General features: G+C 40.1%; 1 protein-coding gene across 1 annotated transcript in view; it reads left to right on the forward strand.

Annotated features, from left to right (window-relative positions):
* LOC150089263 (retinal homeobox protein Rx3-like) overlaps positions 1 to 19,621 on the forward strand; it is a 60,497-nt gene that overhangs the window by 16,715 nt on the left and 24,161 nt on the right. Inside the window, exon 2 of the mRNA XM_090390408.1 lies at positions 2,751 to 3,007. Within this exon, the coding sequence (XP_090246534.1) occupies positions 2,751 to 3,007 (257 nt within the window). The remainder of the gene's footprint in view (positions 1 to 2,750; positions 3,008 to 19,621) is intronic.

Consider the following 19,621-nt stretch of genomic DNA (forward strand, 5'->3'; position numbering starts at 1 on the left):
GTATCTGGATGCAGCTTCCATCAGTAGACTCGAACCCTTCTTGGGCTGCTTCTTGACCATCGATGAATTATAGCATGGATCAGCGTGGCAGGGGCTGTATTAAAGTTTATTGACTTGAACTACTTCCTGATAAGCTATTTTCCATTTAAGATTTCCTAAAGAAAATAATCCATGTAATTTACTTTCCTTTCCATATTGTTTTTCAAATTATAAGTTAAGAAATGGTCTTTTTATGAAGCACACATTCCTTTTTTAAAGCACCTGGATTTTTCTTCCTGGCTCACTGTACCCTACGTGACATAATGAGACCTGTATACTCGTGAACAATTATTGGTCTTGCAAATTCAACACAGAACGTGTATTTATGGGGACATAAAATAAAATTGCATATTCACAGAAACAAAATTAAACAGGTAGGGAATGATAACAGAGTGAAACAGTAATGTAGTCAAAAAGAACCCTATTTTGATTTAAAAAAAATGACTTGCATCTTTAACACAAAACCTAAGATTGGAGAGGGTTCTCAAGTCACTAATTGTGGTGGGTGGATCAAGGAAGACCCTCTTGAGTGGCTCAGAAACTTTCATCTTCATGAAAGTCTGTAGAGTCGCTTATTTTTACTGTCAACACACAGACTGCTGTGTGCGAATACTTCAGAGAATTTGTGCAGATATCTAAGAGGTTGATAAGCTAAAAATGATTGGTAATCTCTTCTAGAGAGGATGAAGGAATCGATAATTAGTTCAAGATGCCATGAAGATACGTCTGAACTATACCAGGGCCGTGTCATAATAGCGGACAAGACGATCCTGTACAACAACAGACATAACCCTCATCGACAAAAAGGAAATTGCTACCTAGCAGATCGACATAGCAATGCCCAACACCCGCATTCTCCAGGAAGCCTACGAGGAAAAGATCAGGAAGTTCTCAGACAGGAAGTCAAATATATGTAGCATATGGAACGAGTAATGACCAACCAGATCACCATGTCAACCACTGGAATGGTGTCAAAGAGCCTCCATAAGAACCTAGCAGTAATAGGCCTTCCAGAGAACACTTACAAGGAACTCTAGAAAGCTACCATCCCGAACACCTGTAGGATAGCCAGAGAGTTCCTCGACCAAACAGCATTAAGAATAATAGTAACCAGACACAACCAACCACCCCATGCACTTAGTACCAGAGGAAAAATCCTGTTTATTTCTCTGCGGTATTCTCAAGAAAATAGTGCAAAACGTGGATGCATTCTGATTAGTGAAGAGATTTCTTAATTTGCAAATCGATTCAACATATACGTGCTTCTAAATGTTACATTGACGGAAACTGGGAAGGAATTTATTGATCGAGGAAGATCAAAACTCGTTTTAACAAATGTCATCATCCAAAAGGAAAGTTAAAAGTAATTGAAATCGGCCTCGAAAATGGTACCGCTTTTAATCTAAAAATGAAAAGCCGACACGTGGAGTAAGCTAACAACGAAATCAATGACTGCGACCTTGTTTTATATTTTTACTAAAACGCAGTTGGTGTTTTAGCGAGTCGACACCATTTCAGTGAGCACTTTTTATCCACGGGGAAGGCGGGTTTGAAAACTGGGTTGCTGTAATTGCGCATAGCTTGTGGAGGAATGTTCATTCTGAAGAAAATTGCAATCACAACCGCGCTTTATTTTGGTAGGTATTTGTTTAGAATCTTTTCAGAAACTTTTATCCCAACCGAATTCACAAATGTTTTTATCTTAAACGAAATCTTTTCTTCGAATTATTACAATTCAATACCTCTTTAACACACAAAGAGCCAACTTAACAGAAAAGAATAAAAGAAGAAAGGATTAGTCCGAGTTTTCCAGAGAACGTGGAAGATGTAAACAAAGATAAGACGAAGGTGTAAACTCTGCATTACAGAGGGAAAAAAAAAAAAGAGTTTTGCTTCACTTGCTCCTTTCTTCCACACTTCAGACTGCTATAGTTTACTTAGCGCGCAGGGCAACTCTTGAAGAGCGTGCCTTAATACCAGTTCCCAACGGAGATGTCTCAAAGGAGGACGAACAGCGAGGCCTCTAAGAGACTGTCATTACCACCGTATCTCGATGTGTTTACGCGCTCTGGAGCGGACGTTATTCGACTTGATTTCCCAAACAGGAGCCACAAAGACCGGGCGTCTCTAGACTTGTCATCCGACGCCGAAACACGAGACGAGCCTACTTAAAATTAGCCCTCCTCTCTACCTTGTCACAGCAGCCTTTACAGGACTTGGCCATGCGTCCGCGTCCAAAGGAGACCTTGTCATGTTAATAACACTTAGCTTGCCAGTATTCGGTGCTTTGTGAAAAAGGGCTCCCGGCGGCAGGACAATTGGGGAGAGGACGACGCTCGCTAGCGGAAGCGTTTTACGGGGGTAATCTCGAAATAGGCATCTACGGGCGGTCGCGGTGGGTTAGGTACAGTTAGGACTAATTTAGCGCCACGCTGAGATCTTTTCAATAAGTAGCGCTCGCAACACCAAGAGTCCGCGTGGGGGGAGGGGAAGAACGGGTCTCGTAACGTAGTTTTTAAAGCGAAGAACGGAAAAATAACAAGTAACAACACGAACGACACAAACTGTTGTTTCACCTTTGAAACACGGAATGGGGGCAGCGAACAACACGTTGGCTCCGCCTCCTGTCCGCCGCCTTATTGTTCACATCTTTTCCCGCGTAATTACGGACCGCTACTAACCCCTGCTCCTTCCTCTTTCTCTTCCGCCAGCTGCCAGCGACAAGGGGAACTCTGCCGTTCACGATTTCAGCAACGACACCGGCAATGAAGACAGCTCTCATCTTGACAGAGGCGGCGACCAATGCTCGGAGGACGGACCCAAAAAGAAACATCGCCGTAATAGGACGACCTTTACCACCTACCAGCTTCACGAACTCGAACGAGCCTTCGAGAAATCCCACTATCCTGATGTCTATAGTAGGGAGGAGTTAGCAATGAAAGTAAATCTTCCGGAGGTCAGAGTTCAGGTAGGCTTTTGATTGAGTATTTGCGCTGTTCGTCCTTGTCGATATTTATTAGGTAAAGAATGCAAATGAGGCTGATGTATGAGAGAGAAGATCACTCATCTTCGCAGCCAGTTGCCTTAATATTGTACTATTTAATATCAGTTTCTTGTATAGTCGATTTTTATTGCGCATAACACTCCCATCATGCTTTTAGAAAGGGGCTGTACACGTTAACACCGTGAGAATATAAAGTAAAAAAAAAGAAATGGAAATTTGATGAGTATATTGAGTTCCCATTTTTTTTTAGGTTTTGCCTGCTCAGTCCTTGAATTCAGAGATTAATCCGACGAGTGCTTTCAATTGGGGTTGTCTTTTCTTATACCAGGTAGCGTTCCTTTATTATACAAAGGATCGAGCTTGAATGTTTCACAACGCTGCGTAAAATGGTCCTACAGAAGTGAATCTTTAACGCATAAGAACTTCAGCTTGAGATATGCCATTTCAAATGGTCAGATGAAATCTTTTTGCCTCGAAGCCTACATTGCTGTAGAGAAAGCGGGTATGATTTTAAGCGTATTTCGAGCAATAGTATTCAAATTTTAAATTATTAAAATGAGAGGTTGCTTTTTTACAGTAACCTTGCCGAAATTGTACTGGCTTCCCATCTGTTTTTCTGCTCTCTGCGCAGATTCTGAAGATTAGTTTCAGATTTGAAAATTTGCACTTTTTGTTGGCCGTTCTTCAGACCACAATTTTTATTCCATATTTGCCACGTTTTGTGCGGAGGGACCGAGGGAATCTGCGAACATGAATCCTCTCTAATCGGCCACCTCCTGAGAAGAGTCTTGATTCAGGTGTAAAATGCCCAGACCCTAATGGGAAGGGCATGCAGGACAATGCAGCGATTTTCTGATATTTCCTCTATTCATAACTATCCTAGGTCGAACCCTTGAAGGGAGGAAAACCCCTGCACCTGACCTGAAAGGGGACTTTCATGAAACCATCGAAGTCAAATGCATTCGAAATCATCTGGCCAACGCTGGAGATCTTGGCGGAAATTTTGCCATTTACTTTCCATATTGGAACAGATTAGGTCAAAATTTTATCACGGATTCACACAATTTGAAACGTATCACTTGAAAAAAAAAAGTGTTTTCTTAACACTAGTGTTTGAATGGCTTGTTTTAGAAGGGATCTTGTAAAGATATGGTTATGGTTACAGTGTGTTTTTAGCTCAAACGCCCTCCCCCCAACAAATATGTACACTTATCGACCCTTTCTATTCATCGCTAGTGGAATGGATATTATTCAGTGGCTGCACTAGAAAACCTCCTAAAGTGTTATCGTAAGTTTTGTACGGCGTATTATGTACTTGCCGCCCTGCAAAAAAGCGTGTCCTTGAAACAGCCCTGTGAGGTAGACTAGTCGGCACGACATCGCCGTCTGCCACACGTTTGGAGAGATTTGGGTTTGATTTCCGTCGGAGATTGGAGGAATTTCTGAAGTCCTCTTCAGTGGCAGCTGTAGTTAGTCGATATCAGACGGAGGATTTAGACTTCTCCATGAGTCATTCCGAATTTTTCATCCCGCACAACATGCACATCAGCCTGTGAATGTACGCTTCTACAGATGAAAAATGCCCTTGGAAAAAAATTTCCAAGTGACTCTGTGAGAGAGAGAGAGAGAGAGAGAGAGAGAGAGAGAGAGAGAGAGAGAGAGAGAGAGAGAGAGATCACCAAAAAAGAGAAGAATGATGATATCCAACTCAGGACTCTGGGTGTGCCAAGCCCATACTCACTAGATGTAAGCCACGGGGGTTACATCTGGTGTGTATGGGCTTCAGACATCATACATTTCTTCTTAACTACTTTTTTGAATGCCATCTTTATGAGGACATAAAGGCTCTAAAGACAAGAGTTCCAAACTTGTCTCATGGATGTGAGTAGCTGCTCATTTCTGTCAATGATTTCCAGGCCCTTCAAACCTTCTGGAATGCTGTTTTTAATCGGAGGATGACCTTCAACCCCAATGTTAATGCAAGAGATCAGTTGAAAACACATCATAAATGCAAATACAACCTGTTGCCTCGTCTGTCGTACTGACTACCTCACGGACAAAATTTTTCTTGTTTTTCAAGAACACTCCAAGAAGGTTTGTACAGATGCTGCATTTCTTTCTTTGTCTCTTCCTTTATTATAAAGTTCTGCACAACTCAATTTTGAACTTGTTCCTGCCTTGCTGGACTTGTTTTTGGATAACTTTACTGTGCTGTTTAACTGAAAACTTTTATTCCTTGTGGACTGTTTGGGAAACACTAGATAACATATGGTCATTCAGAATCTTTGCCGTATTCAAATTCCTATTTTTTTCCTCAGTATGATATTTTCTTCTTTATTGTTTTCTGCTGTCTTGTTTCCTAAGTGAAAAGGTGTGTGTGTGTGTGTGCCCGCGCCTGCGCGAGCTGGTGCCGCTTGCCAGCACAGGATTCATTCGAATGGTTCCAAATTAGCTTTGGACATTCAGTACGTGATAATCGAGGTTTGCCACGGTACTTGCGTAGTTATGGCCCACTTCCTCGTGGTGTACACGGACACTGGGCAGGCTTTCCAGGTGATCGCTTTCCTGTTGGAAAAGTGACCAGAAACAACTAAACAACATTTACACAGCACTCGTATACTGCACAAGCCTAACATTACAGATATTTCTGGTGGTTTACAGCATTTTGTATTCATCACAGTGTGCCAAGTTGCCATTGAACTTACTTCCAGTGCCTTCCTACATATGATACTATTCATGTCATGATATAATGAAATTTTGAGCGCAAGCTTGGGGCAGCTAATACCACATATTTAAATCGATTGCCTCCTGGAAATGCTAGGAGTTTGAGTCTCATTACAATGGCCGTTACAACTTCGAATTAATAACTGCTTTTGAGACCATATTTTGAGATCAATCACAATGTCTGGAAGCTCCCGTAAGACTCAAGCAGCTGATGTAATATTAAAGAAAGTAACAGAACAGATGGCAGAATTTGTCTCTTATAAAGTAAAAAAAAAAAAAGTAAAGTGCAGCCATTATCAACCCACTGCAAGATGGAAGCCTCCTCAACAATTCATGCTGAGGGAAATGGACCATAATCTGCCACGCTGGTCCAGTGCGGGTTGGCAGATCGACCGTATTCAGCAGTCAGGGGCTTGAACCCCGGTCTACTCAAAGAGCGTGTGCTACTGCACTCGCGCTCCTGCCCACTCGGCTACGGAGGCCGTTGTCTCTTATAAGGAGAGAATAACTAGTCAAGTAATGTCCTTATGGATTGGAGATGTTCAAACATTTTTCAAGTTAGTCAAGTACTATGAACCGCTTTGATAGGTGCAATGTGGCTTAAGTAGACATTAAATCGAAACCCGCGATCAACAACAAGTTAGTCCTAAATGCATTTAGGTGGCAGTAATCCCGGATTCATTAATCCCCGTGCAATCAAACATAACATTTACAGCAGGCAGATTTTCCTGACTCTGATTCCTTTCTCTCGCAGGAGAACTGGTTACCTAGGGCACACTTGTCTGAAATAGAAATAACTAGAGAGACCCTAATTGATGTCATCAATAAACTACTCAACAAAGCCACTGTAGGTGGCTTTGTTGAGTAGTTTATTGATTTTATTGTTGTTTATTGTTAAGTTATCTTCCTTCAATTTGGAAAACTTACCATGTTAAGCCCATTCCAAAGACCAAGAAACCCAAATCTCCTAAAGACCTGAGACCAATATCCATCAGCTGTTCTTTACTCAAAATTTTCGAAAAAGTAATTCAGCCAACAATTGCCCAGCATTGCTTTGCACACAGGCCCGAGTACCTCCATACCGTTCTACAAAGGAGATCGACAACTACCAATCTTCTTGATACCCTCTTCAGAATTCAGCACACCCTTAACAACAAATCACAGATTGATATCATATTCCTCGACATAAAATCGGCTTATGACAGAATACACCTCCCAGCCCTTTTTACCATTCTGAAACACTACTTCGGCCTGGCGGAAACCTTACTTCAAATTTTGAAGTCTATTTTACTTCCTAGACATCTGTCTGTGACCCACAATGACTTTCAAAAAACTATTGACGTCTCAAGAGGCATCCCACAAGGAAGTGTACTGTCAGCTATCCTGTTTGCAGCAGTTTTGGAGCCTTTCCTTGCTCAGAATCCGAACTTTGTTTCCTATGCCGACGATCTGAAGTTCTACGTGAGCTCAGATCATAATCATCAGATTCATGATATCAACCAGCAAGCTTCTAGGCAGATATTGAGCTTGGAAAGTTATCTTGCCACAATAGGGCTGCATCTGAGCCCTTCCAAATCAGCACAACTGACAATCACCAAGAAGAGAGCCAAAAATGATATCCAAATCTTTGTGAGTGGGGAACCGGTGCAAAAGGTGACCTCTCATACTGATCTTGGCCTCACCTGGGACGTTGGGCTCACATTTCAGCCTCACTTTGCCAGGATGAGGCAGAAGACGTACGCTGCTCTTTGGGCAGTGCGTCAAGAGCTCGTTGGTGTGCATCAGCCAGCGCTGCTTGTTCGGCACATCCTGAGGTGTATTATGCCGATTCCTCTCTATGCTTCAGAAATTTTCTCATCTGCCCCTGCCTCATACCTTCAGAAGTATCTCAATTTAGAGTACTGGTTGCTTAGATGGATGAACAGGGTGGTAGGCCATCCCCTAACTATCTCCAGATCTATCCTACAAGCAAATCTGGGCACCACTCCCTGGAGACATATCATCATGACAAAAAATGTTCTCACGCTTGCACGGCTTATAACGAGGCGAATTGATGCTCCATCAGTATCCGCATTAATCTCTGGCCCGAGGAGAGCAAGAGGGAAGCACCCCGACTCCTGTCTCCCTCTACGTCTTACTCTGTCAAACATTGATTCCCTGAGGAACATGTTTCCAGCCAATTGTCTTCGGATCTTCAATAAATTTAGGATCCACCCTGATAGGTTCTGTGAAGACAAGCCCTACAGGAAGGAAATCCTCAAGAACTGTTACCAGATTATGAACTTATAATACTCCCCTTCTCCTGGACAGACTTTTTTTTATTTTTTTTAATTTTTTTTTTAACTTGCCTATTTGTATATGGCAAAGACTTTCTGTTTTCATGTAATCATGTATATTACTGTATATTTTGTACATTATTGTTTATTTAACCCTGTAAAAGTCTCGGGTCGAGCACGAATGTACCCTTGTTTATTGTACATTGTGTTCCTCGCACCTTAGTCTGTATTCACACCCTTCTGGCACAGAGCCGTCCCGGGGTGACCCAAGGTTTCTTGGGAAATAAACTGATTTTAATAATAATAATAATAACATTACATAAGTGTATCCGGGATTACATAACAAAGTAATCCCGGATACATTTACTAACTTTGGTTTCAACCAAAAAAGCGCGAAAGACATGTTATAATAACCTCCAAAGTTCTGTCAATAATGTAGATAGGCGGCCTAGAACAACAATGGGTTCTGTTTATGTTCTGCAGGAATTTTGTCAATAGGACAAAGGAGTGATTACTTCTTGCTGTAAAGAAATGAGTAGCCCACATCTTGAGAATTTCATGCAGATCTGTAAACACATTTTAGGAACAAAGAGGACATTTTACAGGAGGGGCAGTCTTTGACATTCGACAAAGACTTTGAAGTCTCTTTGTCGAATTGAATGACAAAGCACACGATGAAATAGGCGAAAAGAGGCAATTGGAGATGCTCAGATCACAGGTTTTTTTTTTTTTTTTTGTTAGGGCTTATAGTACACAGGCCTAGTTACTTTTCAAAATTCTGCTGAATGATTTACATTGCTCTACCATTTATTTTAAACCGATCGCTAGAAAAGCACAAGACCTTGGTAAGTGATTTTTAGGTTCTTCGAAAGTAGGGATAAAGATGTCCTTATTGCTCTGTGAGACTGCATTCGGAATATTTTATTCAGGTTTGGAAATCGCACCTGGAAACAAACAGTGTCTAGACAGGTTTCAAACAGACGACCAGATTGGTGAGGGGCGCTGATCGATGCTCATATGAAGACGGCTTGGGTTTGGTTACGTTATTCGTTGGTCGAAATAACTTCAGAAAGTGTGGTCTGCAAAAGCTTAGGAAGTAGACATCTTAGAAGGTCTAATTGTGGTGTATAAAGCCCTGAAAGGAATCGGTAAATTGAACGAGGGAAGTGTATTTCCACTCGTAGGACAGACAAGAACGATGGAGTAACAGAAAGCTGGATCTCAAGAAGTTCACCTTTGGGCACGTGTTACAAATTGGAATAAATTATTCAAAATTGATTAAGTTCAAAGCGAAATTGGATGATCACCTCTTCGCGATGGCAAAAGCCTGTAACTGTTGAATTTTTTTTTTCGTTTAAGCAGATACTCAAAAAATATACTTCTTTGCTTCATTTAGCCATTCTAAAACTGAACTAATACTGACTTTGAGGAAATAATTAATATCAACAATAGAAAATATAAAACAGAAGATTTATTTATTTATTTTTAAACTAGACGTATTCTCTGATTGGTTTGACATTTTGCTGGATAAAGAGTTCCAATTTCTAGAGAAGGAACTTAGTCATCCTTCATGAGACCGACAAACTCGGCCACAGTATGTAGAAGCATATACAATTTCTTCCTCTTAGAGCATACGCTGTTTTATAAAGTGTGGAAGGACGGTGATCCTAATCAATGGGTTCAACCGACAGGGGAGGCGGTTTTTTTGTTTTTTTTTATTAATCACAAAAAGCCTTACATTTGTGAAAAACAGTTTGAAATATAACAATAACATGACATATAAAAGTAAAACAAATAAACTTCAGTAAAGTTAAAATGTAAAGGATTAATACAAAACATGAATGGGCTATCACAGCTTGTGTTATTCATTTCTAACACTAGTTTTATTAATAAAAACACAATTTTATTTTCATTTAACAAAGCAGCTATTCTGTTGAAAAATTCAAATTTAAGATGATTTGTTCTAAATTTGGAGATGTAAAATAATTTGTTCTCTCAAAGGCCTAGGTGGAAAATTGAAGTTAATACATGATAGTAGAATGAATGGCGCGACCTCGAAGAGTAAGCGTGAAAATATGTGACCTCCTAGTAACCTGGTACAAGTTACTAGCAGGCCACTGGTGACTTGCAGAAGTTGTCACTATGGAAGACAGTAAACTTACACAATAAAGCTGTTCAATGAGAGAGAGGGAGTTTCTGACGTGATCATTACTTGACATTCTCCTCGGCATATTAATCACTAAAATTACAAATATATTCTTTATTTCAGAGATAATATACACACCTGCCGTACAACCTTCAAGGTCATTGCTTAACATACTCACATTAGACAATAAATCACTTCGTGTCACACTTTAATTAGTGATGGTTTGGAATAAGAATTCATTTCAATTAATGTACAAAAAATACATTTCTGCTTTCAACAGAAACAACCAGCTGGTACAGAAGGCCAACGGATTTTCGGCATATGCTGGAACACTTACTCGTATAATTACATCGATAAATGACACTGATAAATTTACATTAATGTTGTTGCCCTGATAAGGCCTACATGGGCCTTAACAGGGCACTTGTTTCAGTAATCATCATTTATTGAAACATAAACCCACGTAATTTAGAATTATTTCTCATTTGACTGACCGCTTCAATTTTCTCACTCCTATTGAGTCATTTATAACAGTGCCTCAACTTGTCCTTCTTATGTTACTGCTGTTGTTCCCCAAGATTCTTAAGGTTCTTCTCTATTTGACCTCAAATATACACCCTCTTAGAGTTATCGAAGATGCTATTAAGTTTTTTGTTTTTTACAATAAAATTTTGCTTTCCTTCTTAAGAAACTGGCAGCAGTCTTCCATCATGGTAGCATCCCTCCGACCTTGGTACCTCTTTTCCGTCGTGAATATGTCCTGATGGAAGCGTTTCTCTTGCGCGTCACTCACATCGCCGAAATTCTTGGGGGGAAACTCAGTGGGAATGAGGAAAATTTATTTTTAAAGATATTCTGCAGGTCATAATTTGAGTTAAAGTTTACACTAAAGCAATGTCGAACTAAAGTATATGAAAAATTAGAAGAAGAACCTTTTTTGGTTTAATCGCTGGAAAATATTTAACATTACTTCTCCCTGGTAAAAATTCCTCCCTCTTTTTCCACTGCTGCACAATACAGGGTGTTTCAAAAATGATGGTCAATAATTTAGAGGTGAAAAGTACAAACTAAAATAAGCAAAAAAGTCCCAGTGAACATCGGGCCGGAGATGAACCATTTTCAAGATAATGCACATTTTCTGTTAGGATCCGCCATTAACTATGGGAGCACTAGTTTAGCAAAAAGCTGTGAATCCTTTGCTAAGGGTGGTTTTATTAAACATAAGATAATACATTTTTAATTTTTGGTTTCAACACCACAGGATTTTACAGATGTTACAGGATGTTACATAAGGTGTTCAAAATGCTGTCCTTGCATCCACACGCAGTTTTGTAGTCTTCTCTGCATTGAGTTGCGAATCCTCTCAGGCATTCCAGGAACATTTCTGGTTTGCTGAAAGACTCCTTCAACCCGATGCTGCAATTCTTCAACTGTGCTAATGTCAGAAGTGTACACCAAGCTTTTTACATGACCCCAGATACAAAAATCCATAGGATTTAAGTCTGGTGATCTGGGAGGCCATATTACAGATCCACCTCTACCTATCCACCGTTGACCATACCTTCTAGTTAGATACCGAGTCACAATTCGAACAAAATGTGCCGGTGCACTATAATGGGTAAACCAAATGTTCTGGCATTGTTGAAGTGGAACGCTATCATCATCAAGGAGGTCTGGAAGAACATTCTGCAGGAACTGAAGGTACAGCTCTCCTGTTAGCCTGTTTGGCAGAAAGTGTAGTCCAACTAGACGGTTTCCTAGTAGTCCTGCCCAGATATTCAACGAAAAACGCTGCTGATGTCGTGACTGGTGAATTGCATTAGGGTTTTCGTCGGACCAAAGGTGACAGTTATGCAAATTAAAAATACCATCACGAGTAAACCCAGCTTCATCAATGAACAAAATGTTGTTTAAAAATTGGGGTTTCAGGACACACTGTTGTTGCATCCACTGACAGAAGTTCACTCTGGGAGGGTAGTCTATTGCTGAGACCTTGTACTCTCATTGTCGAAATTCCTGGATTTTGTTCTATTCTTTCTAATACCCTTTCCTCAACATCAAGTGTTATGCTTCTGGGCCTACTTGCTCGTACTCCATGTGAGAAGTGCCCATGTTCTCTAAGGCGTTGATGTACCCTGATGAATGTGCGCCTGTTAGGCTGCCTTCGGCAGGGAAGTGCTTCTTGGTACAAACGTGCAACCTCGAGTGCACTGCCGTTGGCTTTACCATACGTGCATGTCCGCATACTCTCGTTGCTGTAACCTCTTTCCATGTTGACTATCCTTTGACAAGTACTAGTATGCTTGCTACGTCTCAGAGCGTTGAGAGAGAGGGAAAGGGAGAGAATGGGCATAACCTAACCTAAACAAACAAGTCATGGTAGATCCCATCTAGAAATGTGCATAATCTCGAAAACGATTCACTTAAGGACCCATGCTTACTAGGCTTTTTTTGCATATTGTAGTCTGCACAGTTCACCTTTAAATTATTGACCATCACTTTTGAAACACCCTGTATAATGTGTTTCTGTTGCACAACTGTTTCACATTGTAGTTCTCATGGCCTATTTGGTCTTCTGATTTCTCTGTTCATACTTGTAAAATTGAAAGATTGAAATTCAGACTAAATGAATCTCTCGCGAATAGATGGTGTTGCTTTATGTCATAGAATTAATTTCGAAGATTATTTAAAAATATGGCACTTATGACACTAATTAAAAATTCGAGCCAGTTTTTAAAATGTATGACCTTCGCTGTGTGACACAGATCATTGTGGTGCGGATATTACGATAGGGCCCATTTTGGATGTACTGCCAGAGTGTAGGCAGTGCATAATTGTACAACACGTCTTGGTAGGCCATCGAATTTTATATTTCAAGCACTACCACCCACGGACCAAGTCCAAAACAGCAAAAATAGCCACATGCCATTATTCCGCTTCTACCAAACTATACGTTCTGGCAGGAAGCACTTCTCGTTTTCCACACTAAAGCCGTCCATCAGAACGAAGCCCTGTGTAGTGAGATTCGTCTTTTCACAGCACCAACATGTCACTGTTTTAGTCTATGATCATCGGGAACCACATCAATCCAAACGCTGTATTGCTCTGGTGATATTGATATGCTTAGCATTGAAAGGTTTACTGATGTGGCATCCATGTCTGTAAGTGTCGATCCACAATCCATGCTGGCTTCTGCTCCTAATATACTACTTCTTCCGAAAAAGGTGATTTTGCTAAAAGGGCGCACAATACTCTTCTTTCAATACGTATTGTTTGAACAAAATATCCTTTGTCTTCCATAATTAACGTATTGTAATGCATACAAACGCTTACAAGTTTCTACACAATAAACATATTATTCTAAAATTAGCACAGTTCAATTTGCAGATGAATTAATTTGCGACAGTAATTGAAGAAAGAAAATTCCGCTTCACGAGTCCATCCAAACTATTCTCATAATCTGAATGGCAGAGTCACTGTTGTATAAAAGGCAATGTGGCGTTGGCTGTGTTTTTATTTCTTCAGGTTAGGTTAGATGTGTCTGTGCTTTGAGTGCAGCACCTCTTCCGAGATATGACTTAGAGGTAGCGCAGTAGATATAATCCCTATCCTCCCCACATTGGTTGAAAAAAGCTGGTCTCGAATTTCGTCAATGAAGCGAGAAATATTTTTTCCCAACGTGGCTGAGTCAGTTGGTCTCAGACGAGGGTTGCATGCTTTTTTCCTCACGGAAACTCAGGTTTTTCGTCAAGCAAACAGAAAATCGACCGTAGAACACACGCAGTTTGCGCAGACAATATACATGGATCAATATGGCCTTAGTTGCTGATGCTCCTAAAACCCAACAACAACAACCATTTTGAAAGGTGTGAACATAAAAAATTCGGACTGTTTTTCACCATCGGAAACGTTTCTGACCTCATTTCCCTTAGAATCAATCTCAATAATTCTAGTTTAAAGCTTTATGAATCTCTGATAAATCTCCTCACACATGGCCAACTCAGAATTTTCATTTCTCTGTTTTCTGTTCGTTGTTTTCGCATGTTCTGAATGCGACACGCTTCGGTGTCGTAGTGGGAGTCGCTTTCCCTCTTAGTCCTTGATGACCTCACGACTTGCTAACACGCTTACTACAATTACAGATGGCGCGGAAGGGAGGTTGCAGTGATATCGATCATTTATTCATGACTACGCGGGGTCACTAACGTTGACATCTATACTGACTGTCGACAGTGACCCATCATTAGGACGAGCTCGTTATGGACTTCCTTGACCACAGTGAATCACACACACACAGATACACGCGTACTTTGCACTAGTCCATAGTAAAAGGGAGGATTATTTTCGGCGAAGTGGCAATACAGTGGATGAATTGCGTGGGTCAGATTCTACATATCCGAATAAGGACCATTTTCGCATTCTAAACCAACGAAGTCCACATTTTAACATTTTACAAAAGTTACGAACGTTTAATGGACCGAAAGAGCTGTTCAACCAGTAACGCATCAAACTTCTTGTTGGGTTACGTAATGCTTTTAGCAAATGAAGTCAAAGTGCATGACGCAGAAGATTTTTTAAGCGGAACCGCGTTGAATTAAGGGTTTCTGGTAAAAATCCTCAATACATCTTGGATTTTACGGTTGTAATCTTTGAATCCAGTGTGTATTTCTGTAAAATATTTTCTCTTATTTGTATGAAATAAAACTTATTCGGTAGAATGTAATTTAATGTCAACTTAACCCTTTTTTTAAACACTTTAAGCACTTTTTGAGTTGCGCTGTATTCACTACATTCATAAAAGGCTGATTTCCATTAGTATATCATAGCCTTACGACCGGCACACTAAGTCTGATCCCTATTCTTTCGCCCCGCGTGGAGAGGAGAAATTTTTATGCGCATGTTTTCACATAAACTAACGTAGCTGAGTTAGTTTATCCAGGCTTGATTTGTGAAACCGCGTCTAGATGACTTTTCATCCAGAGAAAGAGGCAAACGTACTGTAGAACATATTCATTTTTCAGACATAATATATTGACGCCTCATGGCCTTAGATGCTTCAGTAGCGCTTAATCTAAAACAAAGCGAAAAGCATCCCAGTTGATACTCTGTAGAATACAGTATTCAAGTAACTCTTTGGGACATTCTGACATCGATCGTGTTGAACTAATAACAACTCGAACAGTAAGAAGAAATACTGCGAGGGCTGACCCGAAGTAAAATGAAAACAAGACTTATTTTTTATCAGTAAGTAGCAAAGGAAGCCTCCGGTTTACTTCGTTTTGGTTTTGAAATAAATCTTTCGCTCCTCTCCTTTCGCTAAGAAGTTTCGTAGGAATATAATCTCAGCCACAGAGGCTTTCTTGTTTTCGACAGCTGGCGTAGCTATCTTCTGAATGACTTTGAAGACAACGTACACGCGTGTTAACAGTGAAGGCAACATTCAGATGGATGGCAACCTTCGAGTTGTTTTAATGCCAACAATTTTGGGCTGCTGTAGGGAATTGTAGCAAGGATCGCAAATTCTTATTCAGAATTTTGTTCATGGATTTTTAAAACATGAATAATTTGATAATGCGTGTGCAAACCGTATACGTGAAGAATAAATGTTTACGAATAGGGCGCTACACATGTATGCTCACTTTTATTTCTTACCTGTTTTAATAAAGATTTATTTAATTTATTTTTAGGCGAATCTCAGAATTTGACCACGGAAGGGAATTTCCCCTTTGTAACATATAAATGTAAAAACCAACTGCCCGATGTAAATCAGAGACGTCTCGAAATTTATTTCTCCAAAAAAATGCTTACCAAAGTTTACGAACAGGATCATTTTTCAGTCGCAATAAACATGAAGATTATGAATGATTGCAGACCCATGACTGATGTACTCATTCGATAGAGCAAATGAAGATTATTTGCTTATTTATTATCCAACAGTCTGGCTACATCGTCAGCTGTCGTACATCGATCCACTCTGATGACATTGTCTGCCAAAACAATATTTTCGTCTGTGACAGATGCGTTAGCCAGCTGTTAGGGGGTCATCAACCAGAGTTTTCCTGCCTTCAGTGTAATGAATCTTCATTCGCACACTCGTGTGATATTCGGTTGTGGATGCGCACATTTTACGTATGGCGGTTGAGTGTCCAATGAACAGGAATCTTCTGCTGTAAGAAACGAAATGCTACGTTGCTCTATCTGGGACGAACCCGTCACTGTCAACGCCATATTATCTCTGCTGCTGTGCATACAGGCCAGTCACGGTGCCCTTTTGTTCAGGAGAAATATTAGTATACATTCCTAAATGCACAACGCTGAAGTTCGTGATTTAAAGGTAGACAATTGCCATCTCCTTTCGTTTGACTCATCTTCGTGTTTTCTTTGAGGATCAGCTGAAAAGAACGAAACATTAGTTGGGAAATGAAAGTGTACACTCTTTGGAGAGTCTCTCTGCGTGTTCTGTATGTAGAGTACAGACGTACTGTAAGATAATCCTTCAAAATGCCTCCGGAATCTGATAAAATTCAACGCTGGATTAAATTTCCGTGGTACTTTTTGCTCCTTTGGTAAAATTTTTTTTGAGGAGGGTGGTTAAATTTAATTTTTGGAGGGTTGCAATTAGCAAAATAGAACTTAATGACTAACGCAGAGAACTTTAAATTAACAGAAGACGGTTTCCAGGCGCGGACCCTGCCCTATTTCTGAGGTATTTTTCATGAGTCACTGCTGCTATATTATAGCGGAGAAACAAATTAATTGTAATTCAAGGTGCGGCTAAAAAGAAACTAGAAATATCTTTAAAATCAGTTGTTATTTTAAATAAAACAATTTCAAAGTTTATTCTCTTCAAACAGTAGCTCTCCACTCGCGATTTCCAGGATCTAGAACAGCAGCGGAAGTCCTTGGAAGATACCGCCTTTAATTACTGCGTTGTGTTCTTCTGAATGTCTGCTAAGCTCTCACATCTCCTTTGAGATGGATTTTTAATTTTCGGGAACAGAAAAAAGTTTTACGGCGCCAGATCTGGTAAATAAGGGGGATGCTCCAATATGGTGATGGAGTTTTTCGTTAAAAACTCGTCGTGGACATCTTCCCATTCCTCTCTGAACCGTTTGTGCCATTCGTACACACGTGGCTAAATCGTGGTTTCATCACCGTACACTTTCTTTAACATCTCCAACGTTTCTGCATCATTTTACCGAATTTCAACAGTTCTCTGTTGTCTTGTTTTTTCTTGTACAGGAAAAAACAAGCTACAGCACGATATGATCGTTGTTGACATGCGCAGTAGTAAGGCGTTGGTAGCAACGATTCTGGTTTATTTTAGCGCACCTTGTATGCACGAGTTTCCCCAACAGCTAACTGAAACGATCACAATCTTTTCACGCTGTCCGACTTTTCTCTTATGGGTGAGCCGTTCATTTCACCACGAGTTGTGCCAGTATTACGATGCCTTCACATAAACAGCACCCTAGTAAAATACTAACTTCTCGTTAAACTGTCCGTCTGAAACTGTGATACAGTGACGACTGAGTGAAAATATTTTTTTCCTTTTTAGTTCAATCTTGATTCAAAACTGACAACACTACGAAGGTAGTTGACAACTATTTCTTCGAGGCTGATAGCGGTTTTGTGCGCGTGGGAAAGCACCATTCTTTTCCTCCACGTCTGCGATGTTGAGCTGTCGTTGGAAACCCAATTACAAGGAGAAACAGGCATTCACCAACGTGACCAATACTTTATTCATGAAACCTGAGGTCGAAAATGTCAAGCGGCGACATCCACACTAACTAATGGCAGTCGGTAGTCATTAGTGGGTGATTATGGGACTGCCATTGCTCACCTGTCACTGACTTGGAACCCATAGACTCTGAACGTGTTGGATATTGGCAGCTGCGAGTTATTAGCCATTACGGACACGTGATTTTGTCCGCGAAACAACCTCGACAGACTCATTTTCGGCCCAGTAAGGCGCACAAGGCTGCCGATGGAGTGTTTGTTGAGTTCATCTAATCATCCGTCACTGCTAAAGATGCTCTGTGTAATCTGTCTGCAAGAAATGTGAAACGCATTTCTTGAACAAGGTCCATTCAGACAAGGGATTTTTTCCTTTTCAAAGAATTCTTAATCACAATCCTTTTGATTAAGAATTTGAGTAGTACCGTTGGTATAACCACCATCCACCCACATGTGGTGGAAAAGACCCGAGTTTGAATCCCATCAATGATGCGAGAAATGTTTATGGGTCTCAGACGAGAGAAACATGTTTTTCTCCCTAAAATTGAGATTTTTCATCCAGCAAATTGAGCACAGAACCCACGCAATCTACAGACATAATATATACCGCGGAATATGGCTTATAAAGTTGCTGATGCGCCTAAAACCTTACAACATCCAATTTGATTAAGAGCATAACGCGTTATAATGCGAACTGTACACACCCGCTTAAAAGTTTGGAATCACTTTTCATTTTTCTTAATTTGCAAAGTTTTTTAAAGTGGAACCAACTTGTTTACCAATTTATATTAAAATATTTTCGATTATGTATGAAAATGAAAAAAACAAAACTGAAATAATATTTAAAAATTTTCTAGAATATCCCGTAATATTCCAGAAAGTTGTAGAAGCCTCCTGAATGTGAGAATATGTAGAAGATTCCTGGACGTTGTAGATGGTTCTGGAAAATGCGGTTATTGTTTCAATATTATAGAAGTTTGCAGATGATTCTAGAGTGTTTTGCAATAATATAAATTGAAGAGTAAGAGCTGTAACTTAGAAAAGCGAACAGCCATCATTCAGGAAGAGTGTTTGGTGTAAGTTTTGTGTGTTTCGTGATAAACATGGCAAGAAGATAATTAAAGTTATTCCAAGAGAAGTGTTGGCAAAAAAACAAGTATTTTATTTAAAGATAAACTACCACTCCACGATTCAAGGAGATGGGCGGTCTTCTTGATCGGACAGATTAATTCAGCCAGGGCGTGGTACAAGACAAGACCATAAACACTGATTTATAAACACAACTGACGACATACTGCACTTTAAATCCGAGCTGAGTTCAATATGAACATGGAAACCCCCGTGTCTCCATCCACTTTAAAACCTCGTCTTAAACAAACAGGACTTCATGGTCGTGTAGCGGCCCGAAAATACTTATTAAAACAGGAAAATGGAAAGAAAGGGTTGGTCTGGACTAAGAGCAATCAGTGTTGGACAATTAAAGAGTGGAAAAACGTACTGTAGACTGATGAATCCAAATTTGAAATTTTTGGATCCAAGCGTAGAGTTTGTGAACTGAACAAAAAATGGTGCCACATTGTCTGATTGTGCTTTCAGTGAGGCACAGTGGTGGTTCCATCATGATCTGAGGTTGCTTCTGTTTTTTTGGCATGGATGACATCGTCAGAATTGAAGAAATTTTAGAACGCTACTAAA

The sequence above is a fragment of the Mastigoproctus giganteus genome, chromosome 2 (assembly GCF_048544385.1).
Source record: "Mastigoproctus giganteus isolate SK-2022 chromosome 2, ASM4854438v1, whole genome shotgun sequence".
Lineage (NCBI taxonomy): Eukaryota > Metazoa > Arthropoda > Arachnida > Uropygi > Thelyphonidae > Mastigoproctus > Mastigoproctus giganteus.